This window comes from Ascidiella aspersa, chromosome 6 (assembly GCF_963924565.1).
Source record: "Ascidiella aspersa chromosome 6, kaAscAspe10.2, whole genome shotgun sequence".
Classification (NCBI taxonomy): Eukaryota; Metazoa; Chordata; class Ascidiacea; order Phlebobranchia; family Ascidiidae; genus Ascidiella; species Ascidiella aspersa.
Window position 1 is genome coordinate 26,795,700 of NC_139452.1, and position 16,652 is coordinate 26,812,351.

General features: G+C 34.3%; 2 protein-coding genes across 6 annotated transcripts; both read right to left on the bottom strand.

The window, feature by feature from the left end:
• Nucleotides 1–12,774, bottom strand: LOC146141054 (tetratricopeptide repeat protein 8-like). Of its 5 annotated transcripts, none has more exons than XM_083393161.1 (12): nucleotides 12,643–12,774; nucleotides 11,920–12,040; nucleotides 10,361–10,462; nucleotides 9,221–9,333; nucleotides 8,561–8,650; nucleotides 7,330–7,374; nucleotides 6,315–6,488; nucleotides 5,664–5,775; nucleotides 3,596–3,734; nucleotides 2,752–2,923; nucleotides 1,700–1,906; nucleotides 1–1,009 (listed from the first exon to the last, which is right to left on the bottom strand). In XM_083393161.1, exons 1-12 carry the CDS (start codon nucleotides 12,742–12,744, stop codon nucleotides 893–895), a joined length of 1,494 nt encoding a protein of 497 aa, XP_083249287.1. In that variant the 5' UTR covers nucleotides 12,745–12,774; the 3' UTR covers nucleotides 1–892. The 5 variants fall into 5 exon arrangements, with proteins under 5 accessions (XP_083249287.1, XP_083249290.1, XP_083249288.1 ...); XM_083393164.1 differs by having other exon boundaries at nucleotides 1,784–1,906; nucleotides 12,643–12,770; XM_083393162.1 differs by having other exon boundaries at nucleotides 12,604–12,750.
• LOC146141055 (dehydrogenase/reductase SDR family protein 7-like) lies at nucleotides 12,774–16,641 on the bottom strand. Its single transcript, XM_083393166.1, has 3 exons — nucleotides 15,487–16,641; nucleotides 14,251–14,413; nucleotides 12,774–13,697 (listed from the first exon to the last, which is right to left on the bottom strand). Exons 1-3 carry the CDS (start codon nucleotides 16,057–16,059, stop codon nucleotides 13,492–13,494), a joined length of 942 nt encoding a protein of 313 aa, XP_083249292.1. The 5' UTR covers nucleotides 16,060–16,641; the 3' UTR covers nucleotides 12,774–13,491.
• Between the last annotated feature and the right edge of the window lie 11 nt (nucleotides 16,642–16,652).

The window sequence follows — 16,652 nt, forward strand, 5'->3', positions numbered from 1 at the left end:
CTGAAAAGAAAAAAAAGATAACTTCAAGTGACATACGGAATGCAATAATGGCACAGTGGACAGCACCCTTGAGTCACCACATCAGAACATAAACTGAAGAAATACAACGTACATCAAAAATACGAGTGAAACAGTCTTTAAATTTCCAACAAGGGACAAATATATGAATATTTTAACGCCTTAAAAAATACGGATTTAAAAAATAGATCTTAAGTTGAAATGCAAAAAAACGAACGAAAATAATTAAAAGAGAAACAAATGTCAAGACTAAAAGATAAAGTCTCTATCAGAAATTTCAACCTAGCCTATATAAATTCATACTGTTAAGAAATTTCCAACAAAAACGAATAGCACGAAAAGGGTGTTTTAAATAAAACTAGTTTAAAAAAAGCGTTTTTAAATATTTTTGCCAATCACCGTAATGCCCGGTTAACATAGCATACTATCAGGGACGTATCCATAAATCCAAAAAACGGGGGGAGGTGAATTTTTAATTTAAGGGATTTCCATTTTCCGTCTGAAGTTAATGAATAATGACGTCATAATATAGTGACATGTATGAACTTTATGACACACACAAGATAAAGTATTGCTGAACAGTGGAAATTAACCTTATTTTTATTACGTAAATGGGAGAAATACAGGTTGTAGAGTCGGAGTCGGACTCGGGACTCGAAAGAAATAGCACACTTGGCGGGAGTCGGACTCGGGTTATTTTTTACCAACTCCGCAGCCCTGCTAGGTGGTACGCGGCCAAAATGGCCCACATTATTCCAAGGCAATTTACTGAGGAGATATCATACAACTGTCGAAACAAAATGGAGCGACTGGTGTCTATTGGCGTAACACGGGCTAACGGGCGTAACCCAGATTTCTTCGGGATTTACAGTTTTCACAGACTGGTGAAATGCAGCTTTAGCTTTTTTAAGAGTTCCTTAGAGTCGACGTGTTGAGGAAAGGCCTGGGTCGACTTAAGGGCAGATGAGTAGCTGCTCTGGAGGTCGCCGATCTGAAAAAAACAACGAAAAATTGGTCAGTTTTTTTGTTTCGTGTGCGAAGTTATGGACCCATTTTCTTGTTGTGTTATATGGGTTCGTATTTGTTGTTATAAAGGTGAAAAAAAGATTTACGGTCAAAACGCACTGTTTGACGAACACTTATCTTCAGTCAGAATCAGAACACATAAAAGCGTGTACATCAGTTTCAACAAATGGCGGCCTAAATTTTCCAAGACAAAAATCGACAAATTAATTAAAACTGCAAAATTTCACTTTAAATTTGAGATTCTAATAAGCACAGTTATGGAGTTTGTATTAAAGGTTTAGCGTTGCTAACAGTTCACAAATTTCATAATTCCGAACTTACAAAAAAATTAGGGCAGGTAAACACAATACGTATACTTTAAGTTCTACTGAAAAAATGATGTTTTAATTACGACCATAAAGCTGGCAAATTAATTTGTCATTTTATTTTAAGATACCATTGGTAAGAGCTCACAAATTTCGAATTAAACATTCAAACTTGCAAACACGATTATTTATATTTAAGCTTGTATTAAAAGCAAGGTGTTTTAACTATGACAATGAAGCTGGCAATTTCACGTTGCCTTTGCATAAAAGTATTTCAAGGTACCACTAAACTTTTTTAAGAAACCCTCCAAACACACGAAAGTGAATCACTACAGTCGCAATTAACTCACCGCTTCACCCAAGGTAGCCTGGTTGTAATGCGCCTCGTAGGACATGGGCGCTAAGTCGGCAGCTGACCTGAAGAGCGCCTTGGCTCGTTCCACGTCACCCTTACGCAACTCCAGCACTGCCAAGTTGTTGTAGGCTTCCGCGTGGCCGTTGTCAGTGGCGATTGCCAGTCGCAGGCATTGGTAGGCAAGCGTGTTGTCACCGACACCCTAGTGTGAAAAAGAGCTGTTTAAGCTGGATCGTGTGAATTGAGGAGTTTAAGGATCGTAAATTTGAGAAACGAAAAGGAATTAAAAAAATTGTGCACAACACAAGCTGTAGTAGGCTAAAGTTCATGTTTTTTTTTAACCTATGTTGAGTGGCTTTTATCCAAACTTCGAAAAGCTGCGTATATATGGCTATTTACAAGTCGTTTTTAGTGAACTTTACAGAAATAGTACAAGATGGATGTTGTGGGTGCCATTTACCAGTCACGTGCACCTGTCGTGTTATTACTTAAGAGTAAATCCTGGTTAACAGCTGCGTGTTTAGTTATGTAACCGTAGATTGCGTAAGTCGTTGCGCAAGGTTCGAAATTATGTAAGGCTCTTTTAACAGCAAAGTAGTAGTTAGTCATCCTGTAAAAATTTATAAGTCGAATTTGGAAAAATGGACAGGCTCTTATTTTAATTCTAATCTTATTGAAAAAGCTACAGACTATAGTTTTTTTTTCAGTGCGGAGTGAAAAATATTGTTACACACGTCAGTTCAATTTTCTAATCGAATTAAAAAAACTGATAAGCTCTAGTTTTAATTATAATCTAATTTAAAAAAAGCTAAAAAAACTGCTACCAGTGCGACGTAATATATATTGTACCACTGTTTAATTTCCAGTTTTCGCGAAAAAACTGCTAGTTTCGCTCTAATTCTAATCAAGGTTTAAAAAGCATAAAAAAATGTAGTTATCTGGTCTGCAAATTGCAACCCACTATTTTTAAATCGAATTTGGAAAAAACTGATAGGCTTCTGATCTATTTTAAAATAAAGAGTCAAAAAAACCTATTATCTTCCTTACCAGTGCGAGGTGGGAAATGTTGTACCACACGTCGGCCAGTTGTTCATCGCTGGCGATCGCAATTGCTCGTTCGAAGCACTTGAGTGTCATGTCGTACTGCTGAGCGTAGAAGCAACACAGACCAAGGTTGTTGAACAGCTCCACGTTGTACACTCCCATCTGCACTAGTCGTCTACAAAAGTGAAGCAGATGGATAGCACGTATGCATTTGGTCTAGGTTTCTAGGTTAAGCAGTGCTGTAATGACCTAAGTCAATGACTTGACTTAAGTGCACTAAAGTCACTGTTTTTAAATGACTTGACTTAAGTCTTTTAGGCAAAATGACTTGGCTTAACTTAAGTTTTTTGGACAAAAGACTTGAGTCTTTTGGACAAATTGTCTTGAGTTTAAATAAACGGTTTTCATTACGAGTTTGTTATTTTCTTACCAAATATAACTTAGCTGGGACTAGAGTTGTTATTTATTTAAAAAGACTTTAGTTGGACTCAAGTTCGTTTACAAAATGACTTATTTGCAACACTGATGTAAAGTAGTAAGTAGATCGGACAAAAAATGTATTACAACTTGCATGTTATTCAACAAAATTATTGAACCTAAAGCTTTTTCTAACCATACACGAAAATCAGGGATAAAAGCCAGCATTGTCTTTTTTATTTCAATCACTGCGCGTAAAAATAGGTGATTTTTATCTTATCTAATTATCTACAAACAATATTTGTAATTTTACATTTGGCGAATAAAATTATAAATTGGTAGTTTTGCCCACAAAAACTTTTATTTATTTATTTATTTTTTTTTTTTTTAGTTTTTTTATTCTATTTATTTATTTAACTTTTAAGGGCACCTGTAGAGTCTGATGGCGATCTCAGGTTGGTCAGTGTAGAAGTAGTTCGCTGCAATAGAAGCGATCGCCTCAACATTTACTCCGTCGCTTTCAAGCACCTCCTTGTACCACTTGGTGGTGCTCTCACCCTCGTTCATTCCTGTGACGTCACATAGTGACAAAAAGAAAAAAGAAAATACAAGTCTTCGCACAAAAAGGTTTGGCTATTTGGGAAGGAAAGGCGCAATTCTATTTGGTCAAAAATATTCGAAAAAATTAAAATTAATTTTTTTACTAGCAATATTTTTAAAAAACAAGACAATGTATAACTAAAAATGTCTGATGTCTTGTCGAGTGTTAGCTTTAGCAATACACTATTCTTTAAATAGTTCAAACATTTTAAATCGTTCAAACCACAGCGTCACAGATTAAGTGTAAAAACGTAAGCCTGGAAAATTCATAAAATTTATATATAAAAGTCATAAAGTCATATAAAGAATTATAAAGTCATATAAAGAAACAAAATATAAGTTAATTTTTTAGCGCGATGTCAATTAGTGCACAGTTTTAATCAGCCTACCAAATAAACAATTTCCGCGTATTTTGGTATATATTTTTACAATTTTAATTTTATTGGAAATAACACTTAATGCGTCACCAAATGAAGAAAAGGTCTCATTGCGCAGTAAAAAAGTTAAAAAGTTGCTAGAAAAATTTGGAAAAAGCCAGACAATGTATAACTTTGATCAAACCTGTGGGGGTCGAAGAATGTTAGATGCCGTGTCAAGACGTCAATTATGCACTACTCTTAAAATCGTACAAAACCCTAATGTCACAAATTAAGTGAAAAAATTAAGCCAGAATAATTTATAAAATGTCAGTCTTTGCTTAAAATGGTTTGGCTGTACAGAAAGGAAAGCCGCAATATCGTATGGTCAAAACACCATATAGAAAAAATTCAAGTTAATTTTTTTACCAGAATGATTATTAAAAAAACACGACAGTTCAGTTTGATTAAACCGGAGGGTGGAAAAATGTCAGATGCCGTGTCAATCGTATAAAACGCTAATGTCACAATGTAAGTGAAAAAACATGAGCCAAAACAATTTACATCAGCAAGCTACTGTACGAAGAAACAGTTATAGTTGTTTGTCTAGGGATGTCCGGTAGTTTTTATTTTAATACCGACATCCTATACTTTAAACTAAAAGGACAAGAAAACATACGAACTTGAAACTTTTAAATGTGCCTCCTTTCAGGTTGTCAAAGCTACGATCTATTTTAGAGTTAAGATATATTCAGTTACCTCTAATTGTTACGCAAATAATTTCGAAGCACAAAACACAAAGTGAAGGACCAACTAAGATTAAAGTCGCATGAGCCCAACACGTGAATTAAACCGCATTAGAGATAGGAAAACATAGAACACTTAAACAATTTAGATAACTTAACAAAAACGATTTATATTTTAAGGTAGGATGGCAAATCATGGCTGGAATTCCTCTACTAAATCGGTTTAGAATCGGGACCTATACACACTAGTAAACTGGACTTTTTCGATCAATTCATGAATCAAGTGTAGCTTCAGTCGAACAATGTCTAGTGAAACCGTAATTTCAAACCGTAATTTTATCTTGTTGTTCATACTTAAATCCGGACATTTTAGCCAAATTTTGATACAATCCATCCAGATTCATTCCCAACTTAAATTTTGCTAATTTTAAAATGCGTTTTTTATCGACTCTGGTTTGAGTTGGGACAAGAAATTTTCACAACTGTAGATTCCAAAAGTTGTTTCCCCATGACATTTTTTTGTTCAATGCTGTCATTTTTTGTAATTTTGGTTCTTGGAACTTTTCAGAGATAAAAAATCGTAAAAAAATCTGATATATTTATGGATGATGGATATAACTCATATAAAAGGTTAAATAACAAAATTTTACACCTGAGGTATTTATCCGTGGGGGGGGTCGAAATGCAAAACACTGGTTTATGTATCAAACGCCATAATTGGGGGGTCGCGCAAGTTATCGAAAACTTGAAGGGGTCGCAAGAACAAAAGGCTGGAAACCACTGCAGTGACACCTACCCTCGTATATTCGAGCTGTGGCGACCAAAAGACTCGTTTCGCTCGGGAACATTTCAAGACCGCCCTTGTAAGTTTCGATCGATTGTAGTGGTTGGTCAAGCCGTTGGTAGACCTGGAATATAAGAACACTGTTTTTAAGTACTTTATTTTGGGTTTATTTAGTCAGTAAGCAAATTAAAGTAAAATACTGAAAACGACGAAAACAATTTTTTTGTACATTTTTCAGGCAACGAAAAAATAATAAATCGCTAAAAATACGTCAAGCTCTACATTAAAAATCATCAATTTTTTATATAATTGACGAAAAATTCGAAATCTTGGCAAATTTTATCGCCGTCAACGACTATGTAGAGTTCTTGTATAGCATTTTGGGGGGCTTAGTACAATAAATAACCGTTGAAAAATTGAATTTTAGAATCTATTTTCTTATTTTCTAACAAAAATCGTAAAAACAAAATCGGGACAGCAAATTCATCTTGTCCACAATCGGATAGTCAATTTTTTTTACCGAACACAAAAAATGCCCTAAAACAAACGCCAAAACATTAGACAAAAGAAAACGACAGAATTAACTTTTTTCAAGTAACAAAAAAAAAAAAAATCTTCAAAACTTTAAATCGATTAAAAAAAAGTTCAACACAGCTCACTAACCTTTCCTAAGAGTAGCACGGTGTCGACCATGACCTGTTGTTTGAGGGCAGACTTGTACTGTTTCTCCGCGTCCCTGAACATTCCCAGTCTGTGGTAGCACTTGCCCAGCTGTACCTTCCACCACCAATCCTTGAACTGACAGTGTTCTGAGGCTAGGGCCGCTAGCTCAAGTGCCTAAAATGTTTTAACTGATTGCCATTCACAGTGTCAGCATGTGGCGTAATGACTTTAGTCAGTGATTCACAACCAGGGTGTCGCGGCACTCTAGGGTGCCATTTTTAACGCTCAAGGGTGCCAAGAGATATTTCAAATCCTTCAGGATCACATTTTTTTCTCTTTTGGTAAGCTTTTTAATACAACTTTTCGTGTACGATAAAACTGCCACAAATTAACAACGATTTTTGCAACCTTGTTGCCCAGTTAATGTGCTGTTTCAATCTTGTTTATTGTAACGTTACACTTAACCGCTCAGCAAAAATATGAGCAAGGGTGCCGCGAACTAGTTAAAATTTCTGTAGGGTGTCGCAAGCCAAAAGGTTGAGAAACAGACTTAAGACAATGACTTGACTTAACTTAAGTGCACTGAAAATGAAAATTACTTGACTTAACTTAAGTGCACTGAAAATGAAAATTACTTGACTTAACCTAAGTGCACTGGAAATGAAAATGAAAATGACTTGACTTAACTTAAGTGCACTGAAAATGAAAATGACTTGATTGAACTTAGACTTAAGCCTTGAGTCAAAATGACTTTAAAATTAAGTGTTTTCTATTCCATTATATCAGAAAATTGAGACCATGCCTCTGGAACTTGGGCAACCAATGACTTGAACTTTTGGACTTGTTATTTTTGAAAATTTGACTTTTTTCAAAAAAGAAACAAATAACTTTTGCATGTGAGAGCGACAAAATGCGTTTCTCTAAAACAAATTTGTGTTTTTTTATTTTTTTTAAAATAATAATTAAATACCAACAAGTTTTGAGTATACAAGCAAACGCTTAGGCAACAACTTACATTCCGAACGTCGTTCTCGTGGTACAAGATATATTCGAAGAGAACCTGAACAGAAACATGTACATGCTTTTACGATTTTAATTATTCAGTACAGATAATCGGGTAGTGTTAAGCAACGATAAGGTGCAAAACTTTCAGCCGGCGCTTTGCTTTAGAAGAAAAATAACAATAAAGTTCATGTGTCGCCCGCGGCAAATAACATGTAAAACTTTCTTGTTTTCAAAATTCGAAGATAGGTGAATGCATTACTATAGACCAGGGGTTCTTAACCAGGGGTACGTTTACCCCTTGGTGGTACGCTGTGAAGAATGCGTAATTTACCAAATGCAACAACAACAAAAGTCATTGGTAAATTGACTGATTGTTTGTTTGTTGTAAATATTGTTGAACTTACAAGACTGTATTTATGCATTCAACACGTTTACAAGTTATAAATACACTGATTTTAATTCCTACAATTACAATTTTATTTCCTCCGTTGACCATTGTAGACAGGGGGTACGAGAAAAATTCATTACAGCTAGAAGGGCGTTAAAAAGGTTAAGAAACACTGCTATAGACAATGAGAATAATGTGCATACGTTTGAGTTAAGCACATCAAAAATATTAGTCGAAGGAAAATATTAGCTGAACTAAAATGATACGTATACTCGTTATGAAATGTTCCTGTAAAATTTTCTTGTTTTTTCAATTCGGAGATATGTGAATGCATTATTTTAACTATTGATAAAAAATAATAAGGTACATACCTTTGGGTTAAACACATGAAAAATATTAGCTGAACTGAAATTGTTAAAATTAACAGTGAGTTTGCTAAGGCGCATTTTGATGTAAGTGTTTTATGACCCATTTAATTGTGTAAGCATTCTATTACTTGCGGATCAACGATCAAAGGTCACTTAGCACATGGTGCCTTACTGCCTTAACGTAGTAGTTGTCCTTACGGCAGTGTTACTACTTTGTCGCGGTAGGAGTTAATATTGTTAATTACTTGTAATGTTTATTTGATGCTATTTCTGCTTTAATAACACTGTTTTGTATTCATTCAAATTAAGATATGAATCCACTTGTGTAAGCCTTTGTGTTGTTAATATATTCCGGTACACTGAATAAAGACTTCAGTATCTGATCGGATCCATTAGTATTCAGAAATGATACGTACTCGTTGTATATGAAACGTCTTTAAACAATTTAAGCCATTAAATAAAATAAAAAACTATTTTTTTTTCACCTTCGCCAGATTGGGTCTTGCGGCGTACTTGTGATAGTTGAGTCGAGATAAGTTAATGAACGGCCCGTCGGGGTTGGATAACATCGATGCCTGTGAAAAAATCAAGTGCCATAGTCAATAGTCAGGTGGTGGTAAGAACATAAACGTAGCAGACGTAGCAATTACACAGTTTAAAAAACAAAAACAATTTTCTTATTAAACTTTTATTTACACCAATTCCACTCATTTCACTCATAAGTTATCTAAAAACGTGTATCATCACAACCGAGCAATAAACGAGATTTCAATTTTCAACACAGCCAACGCTGTAAATGATTCATTTCTCGTTGAAGACAAAAGCGACTCATTTTAATTCGGATTTTCATTTCGGAAAACGAACTAGAGCAGAGTTTCCTAAACAGGAAGAACTGTTCCAAAGGGGTGCGGGGATGCTGAATAAGACACAGAAAATGTATTACTGTAAATTCTTAATTTGCTCAGTTAAATGACAAACTATCTCACATTTTGGTATTGTACTGTGATATCAGTTACTATATAAAAGTACAATTACCATGTTTAGCTATTTAAGCAATTCTATAAAATAGTGTGCGAGAATTGCTTGGTGATTTGAAAGGAGTGCAGCAAGGCAAAAGGTTAACATTACTGGTTATACAAACGTACAGTGCCAAGCCTGACGAATCGTCCGCTTGCGCTGGTTACTGGACGAGCCGTGTGAGCAGTACGCGGAGTCTTCAACGCTTGTTCCATCGTACCAGGACGACCGGACTGCGTTCCTGCGAAAATATATGTCCAAAGTTCACCGAGATTGGCTTTGCTCGTTTTTGTTAATAAATATATATATAATATATTGGTAGATATATTATTGTACTTTTGTTTATATGGCGGTTGTACCTGGTTACAGAATAGCAGTACAAACGCGTTAATAAAGTGGGAATTTTGATATGTTTGCTATAGTTTTTAATATATAAGCAAATACACAAATCGTGATATTGCGAACCAACGTAAATTGACTCTATTATTTTTATTTTACGGAAATCTAACAAATCGGTTTGTAGCTTCAATATTGCATAAAATATCAAAATGAAACAAACCAAATCAGTGCCTTAGGATTAAATGTAACAAAATTACATTGCACGTACATTAGGAGTAGGCTCAACCATTAAAATTAAAGCTTGTGCTAAAAATAAGAACTACTTAAAATACAATTCCGCAAGAGAGCCTGTTTTTCCGTAAAATTTTAATAGATTTTTACAAGCATCTGGTTCTCAGCAAAAAGCAATCTCGGTGATAACAATTTTGTTACCACCAAGAACTTTCACACAGTTGTTACAGATTAGGAATGTCTGATCTGTAACAAATGACGTCATTTCTAAGACCGAAAAGAAAAAATTAAAAAAGTTTAAATGTGCAAAGGTACTGTCAAACAGTACACCGAAAAGCCATTTCGGTGTACTATTGATACGGAAGCCGCAATCGTTGGTCATAAAGCAACTTCCGAGGGGCTAGATCACAGATGTTATTAAACACATATGTTTGTGTGTGTCTTTCATTGTACTGTCAAACAGGTTGGTAAGTCAAAATCTGGTTAAACTTCGGAAGATTAGTTCGCTAATTTACAATTTTCAAAGATTGTGGTAAAAAACGCAGCGTCGGGTCGCAAATCTTCACTAAAATGAACAAATTAATTTGGTATAAGCACCCTGGCATTGGTACCGGTATAATCACTTGTATCGTACAATGTTATCATACATCTCAAGAACTATGCATAAAACATCCTTAACATTGAAGTCGCGACAATACCTGGCCTCACGAATCCGCTGAGAGGTCGTCCTGATTGTGACAGAGGTCGAACTGCTTGGTTAATTCCGCCGGTAGAGGGGGCCTTTAAGCTCGTTCCGGGACCTAAACGTTTTTAGACGTTATTCGTGTCACGTTGTAATAGGCTTACGCTTCCTGCATAGCTATTAGTAGCATACTTCCTGTTTTAGCTACTAGGAAGTGGTTTAGTTGTTTGACACTTTTTTTTGACAGAACATCTCGTATGGGTTTAGACCAGAAGTTCTTAAATTAGGGTCCATGGACCCCTTTGGGTTTTTTTTTAAAGAAAAGTTTAATTAAAAATAAAACGTTTTAGCACTTAAAAAGTGACTCTTTAACATTTTTGGACCGAAAACAACCGATTTCTAAAGTTCATTTGTATTGTGACGTACATTTCTGAAGTCATTAAAAAAAAGTTGATTAACCCCTGCAAAAATAAGGATGTATCCTTATTTACTTTTTTTACATTTAATCTTGATTTCAGAATATTTTGTTAAATACATTACTCTAGTAGGGCATCCTTATCTATTCCTACTCCTTTGTCTTGACACCTTTTATACTAAACATCCTGTATGGGTTTAGATTGTACACGGTCGTTAATTGTGTACAATCATCAGGACGCAGTTTAACATCTACAGAAACGGAAATTGTGAGCGATGTGTTGTGTGCTGCCAAAAGCAGTTAAGTACCCGGGAACATAATGAAATACATTTTAATAAATCCACCTTCTTGAACATTTTCCCAAAATGCCAATAAGTGTTTAATCCTAAATTTATCAATGATCAACACAATTAAAATCGGTCAAAAGATTTTGAAGGTTGTATATGTGATTTTTTTAGCTACATGTTCAATTAATTTGGGTCATTTTTGTTGACGTAGTTATAATGTGCATCTAATCATAATGCTTCTTGTAAGAATTTACCAAGGTTAGAGCTTTAAATTATATTTCAAAAAAAGCTAGAACACCAAAATACACAAAAAATAATTCATTTGAAGAGCAATCGATTTAATGTGGTATATTTGACTGCAAACGGCGTTAGATCTTTGGATGTATGTAATGATAAGTGTTATTGTGGCTCACACTATACAAGTATACATTTGTGTTTTCTTCACATGATAAAGTGTTATAATGTGAGGAATACATGTTTGTGATGCTCCTTTCAACACATGTTCATTTAAAAGTTAATATTTTTGTATTTGGACGAATAAAATCTACCCTTTTAGGCATTTTTTTATGCAGAAACTGTCTTAATTCATTTTAGCAGCATTCCTATCCAAAAAACACCATTTAAACATTATACAGCAAAACCACAGTAAGGCCAATTTACCCCATGCATAAAAGTGAGACAATTAATTTTTTTTATAAATTATTTTGGAGCCAGTGAGTTGGTTAGCCCAGTGATGGAATGAAACATATGAAAGTACAGTTTTGCAAAATGTTAGGCCAAATTGTGGCAAGCAACTAAATGTAAAAAGGTGTACTAATTGATCCCCAGTCTACGGTATGTTTCACAATTTAAAAGGTAACCTAGAAATCTTACGAGAGACTTGGGCAACGGATGTGTCATCCATTATCATCTCTGCAATTCCCTGGTCATCAGATTCAACCTCGTCGATGTAAACTTGCTCTGTCAAAGCTTTCGCCTTCAATGCCCAAGCAGCCTACAATGCGAAGTATAAACTTAACATTTCTTGATTAGAGGTAGTAGGAGTTTTAAAACCAATTTAGTAGCACAGATTTGCAAGCAGTAACATTTGGAAAATTCTGAATAAAAAGTTATTTTAAAAAGTTTTTACAAGGGATTGAAATGTTACCTCTTTTAAATTTTGAAAATATTTTAATTAATCCAATTGAAATAATATTTCTTACAACTGTAACAACTTATTTTTTATTTTTAATAGCGGAGAATTCCTTAAACTTCCATTGAAAATAATCTAATAAAATAACAAGTTACTTTTGTAATAGAGTTAAAAAAAGCAGTTCGGAAAAAAACAAAAACTCTTCGGCAAAACTATATACTTGGCATGTATTTTGAAATATACATATAGAGTGACAAATATAGCCAAAAAATGGTTTTAAAAAAAACAACAAAATTTGGACTGCAACTTTTTGGTATTTAAATGAAACACTTGCGGTCTCTTAAAAGTACTTAGCGGTCACCCAAACCAAACCTTAAAAAAAACCTTGAATTGGCATACTAAACATTATTAGGTTGTAGCAAAACACAATCACAATACAAGAAATTTGTTATTGGGTAACGCACCTGATCGTAGGCATTCTTTTCCAAAACTCGAGAGCAAGCTTCAACACATTCTTCGAATTTTCGTCGTTTGTAGCAACTTAATGCCAGAAACATAGGATCCATTTTGTCAATTAAAAAAATTACTACAGATATCTGTTTGATCAGTAGACACAATTATTTGATGAGTACCACAATTAAAGTCAGTAGAAAAAACACTTGCTCTTTAATTTAAATGATGCATAATTCACAATGTTTACAGTAACTTAAGTTTTGAACCTAATTCTAAAAATAGTCCTACGTCCTTTTTTGATAAATATCAATATGACAAACATGTTTTAAAATTGACAAAGCAATATAAAAAACATTTTTTGAAATAAATTCACAATTATATAAATATATTGCAATTAAACCAATTTGTAACATGATATTATACAAATGCTTAACATATTTTAACTAAAAAGCACATTTTCATAAATTGCAAGTGGATAAAACAAAGCTAGTTTAATACAAATATAATGTTTTCCAGAACCAGTTGAGTTTGTATGTGCATAGATCTTTTTTGATTCTTTTTAAAACGCTATAAAAGTCATCAATTACCAACATATGGGAGTCTTGTAAGAAATAGTGTCTCTATATAAGCTGTACACATTTTTAGAAATAATAGCAACACAGCCTGAATCCAAGAATAAGTTTTTTTATTAAAAAATATTGCACATAAATTTTCGAATTAGTTCAGCATTTTGATTGCTTAGCTGTAGAGCACCGATTTGCCCATTATATTAAGGACATCATACTTTTAGAAGGCATTTTAAAATTGAGTAACAGAGAGTACAAATTAAAGTGAAGCACATTTTCAAACTCTTTCCTTTTTCACAATCCGGCCCTTTTCCTTATAACAAAGAAATAGAGGTCTGGTGAGAAATAGCGCAACCAAATGGCGCCTCTGTGAAATATTTTCGCAACTGGTACATCTTTCCTTTTACTGACAACCGCGTTTACAATTTGCTCTGCAACGTAGCTAGGATCCATCCCGTTGTCGATATCTGTATCAACTTTGTCATACTTTGTTCCATCACCTTCGCAAAAAAGTACACAAGACTGAACTCAATGAAGTATAAATGTATTCAGGAAATAAAAGTGCAACTTTGGAACACTATATACGGATCTGTTCATAAGTTTAAAATAACGGCCCAAATAAAAAAAAAGTGCAACTATTTCAAGAAAGTGCAACAAAAAAAGTGCAACTATTTCAAGAAAGTGCAACAAAAAAAGTGCAACTATTTCTTGAAAAGTAAACAGCAAAAAAGTTAAATCTACATAATATTCCCGGACAAAGTTGTAATTCCATTATACTTTAGTAACAATATCAATTTTTTTGGGGGGGAATAATCAGTTTTTTTATCAATGAATGCAGTTTAAAGCGGCAAAAATGTCAGAAAACAAAAATCAAATCTACTTGTATGTTTAGAAAAAAACAGAAAGAAAATTTTGTAACAGATTTAGAGTATATATGATATGTGAATTTACTAAGTAATTTAGTTATTTATTGCCATTGATGAAAATTTCAAAAACTGTTCCTTAATAAGAAAAAAATGTATTATGAATAACATACAGATAGCCATAGCTTACCTTTGAGAGCATTCTTAGCTGAATTAGTTTTAACATAGCCAGGGTTGATCGTGGTGACGTCAATATTGTGCTGATGTATTTCTGGCCTTAGTGAATCGTAGAAAGCCTGACAGGCGTGCTTCGAACTGGAATAGGGAGCGCGAAACGGAATCGCTACTTTGCTCTGAACAAAATAAAGAATACAACACGATTTTACACAAAAAATACGTCCTAAGTATGAGCCAGCAAATGGATTAAGACAGCCATATAAAAATTCTAAGTTAATGGTTTACATTTTATAAAGTGATGTTTTGTATGTGTCTATAATTAAATAAATTTTTTACACTTTAATTATGAAGTTGTATCTAACAAAGGTAACATTGCAATTTGCATTTTTGTGACAAGCAGATGGACTCCAATTGAGGCCCACCAAACATTTTTTGTTAAAGGCCAGAGAACTGTGAAGATTGATGATACTGGGACGAGTATTATAGTTTTGTGTGACACATTTTTTTTTTATCAGTTATATTAAAACAAGGTAACATAAATAAAATGAATCACAAAAACTAGTGAGCTTTACAAAATTGGGAGTTTATTAAAAGTTCACACTTTTAGTTTGAATTTTTATGTCATGGGAAGGAGAAACAAACATACATGCCGTTATGCTGTATTTTGTAAAACTTTTCAATCTAAATAAAATTTAGGTTAAATTAACTAGTAACTACTGGTAAAACGTAGTGAGAAACTTTTTGCCATATCTCAACTGTAAGTGACAGGAATAGATATTTAATTAGACAGTTGTACTTTTTTATTAATATAATTAGGGTTTTAGTTGGTATAGAGCACGGTTGGTTTCAGACAAAAATTGTGAACCAAAGTCTTGATTTTTCTCATGCACAGTCAAAAAGTAATGTCCTGATTGATTACAAATGTACTGGAGTCAATGTGCATTTAAAACATAGCCAGTCCTTTACTGCTGACTCTGACCTATAGCAAACAGCAGTGTTGTAAATATTTTGAAATGACTCAAGTCCCATTTAAGTCATTTTGTGAACTTCCAACATCTTGCAGCAATCTAATTGTTTTAGTGCAAATAAAAAAAATATTAAATGAAAACTTTTCATTTCAACCCCAGTCGCTCAACGCAATGACTTAAGTGATTTTATCGAAACTACTTTTCAAGCCAAAGTCAAGTTAAGTCATTGATGGCAACAATCCTAACTATACTGACTCCAGTGATAAGCAACACATTCCTACCTGTATGCTACCAATGCCGACAATATGCCCGGATTGCTGTGCGACCATAAAGGGCAGAACCGACTTTGCGACAATGACATTGCCCAAGTAGTTCACTTCCAAAATCCTCCGGAAAACCTCTACGGTGGTGGTGAGAACTCCCCCACGCTGACTACCCCCGGCGTTGTTCACTAAAATATCAATCCTGTTTCCACAAGCGGCGGCGATATCGCGAACCACGTTTCCGGCGTTTTTTTCGTCGGTGACGTCCAGCTTAAAAGCAAGGTGCTTGTGCTTGTTTCCAGGCTCTTCCTGCAACTGCTGACGAACTTCTTCCAAAACGTCGAGCCTACGTGCGCAGAGCACCACTCTGCAGCCGTACTTTCGGAAAGCAAAGCAGCAAGCTTTTCCGATCCCGGAACTAGCTCCAGTTATTAAAACAACCTTGTCCTTGAGGCTTTTATGCTTTGCTGCCACTGAAGGAGGTTTGCTTCTCCAGTAGATATACAAGACGATTAACACAATGACAGCAATTAGCAGCATATCTCTGTTGAGTTTTTTAGCCTGATGTTGATTACGTAATAAAATCTGCATAAATAAAAAATCTTGAATAGAACAAAAAAATTAAACAGTCATTCAGATAGAAATCTTGAATAAATTTAAAAATGAATGAGGTTAACAAGTTAAAGTCTTGAAAAAATTGTAGAAAATATCGTCACCACAAAAAAAAATTGGAAGCATTGATTATACAGAGAACAATATTTAAAATCAAGGAAGTGCCTCTTTTAGAAAATCTGTGAAATATTTAATTAGGAAAGGAATAAGCTACACCAGGGATGTCCAACCTGCGGCCCGCCTGATATTTACGAGTGGCCCACCACTTATTGTCACTTTCAGTAGCTATTAAAAACAATTGTTTCGACTATCATCAAAACGTGTAGAATGCGCAGTATTTGACATAGGCCTAATGTTATGTTTTTTCTGAGACTATAATCAAGTCTAATGTCGCATTTCAACATCCATCGAACACTTTGTGCACACACCATTGCTAAGCAAGATATGTGTTCAAATTTTTGCGCTTAGCCATAATAAAACTAATAAATAAGGTCAAGATTACTTGCATATTCGCGCATAAGTTCACTCTCCAAGAGCGGGTGTGTATAAGTTAAGTTGTTTTATGACGTCAC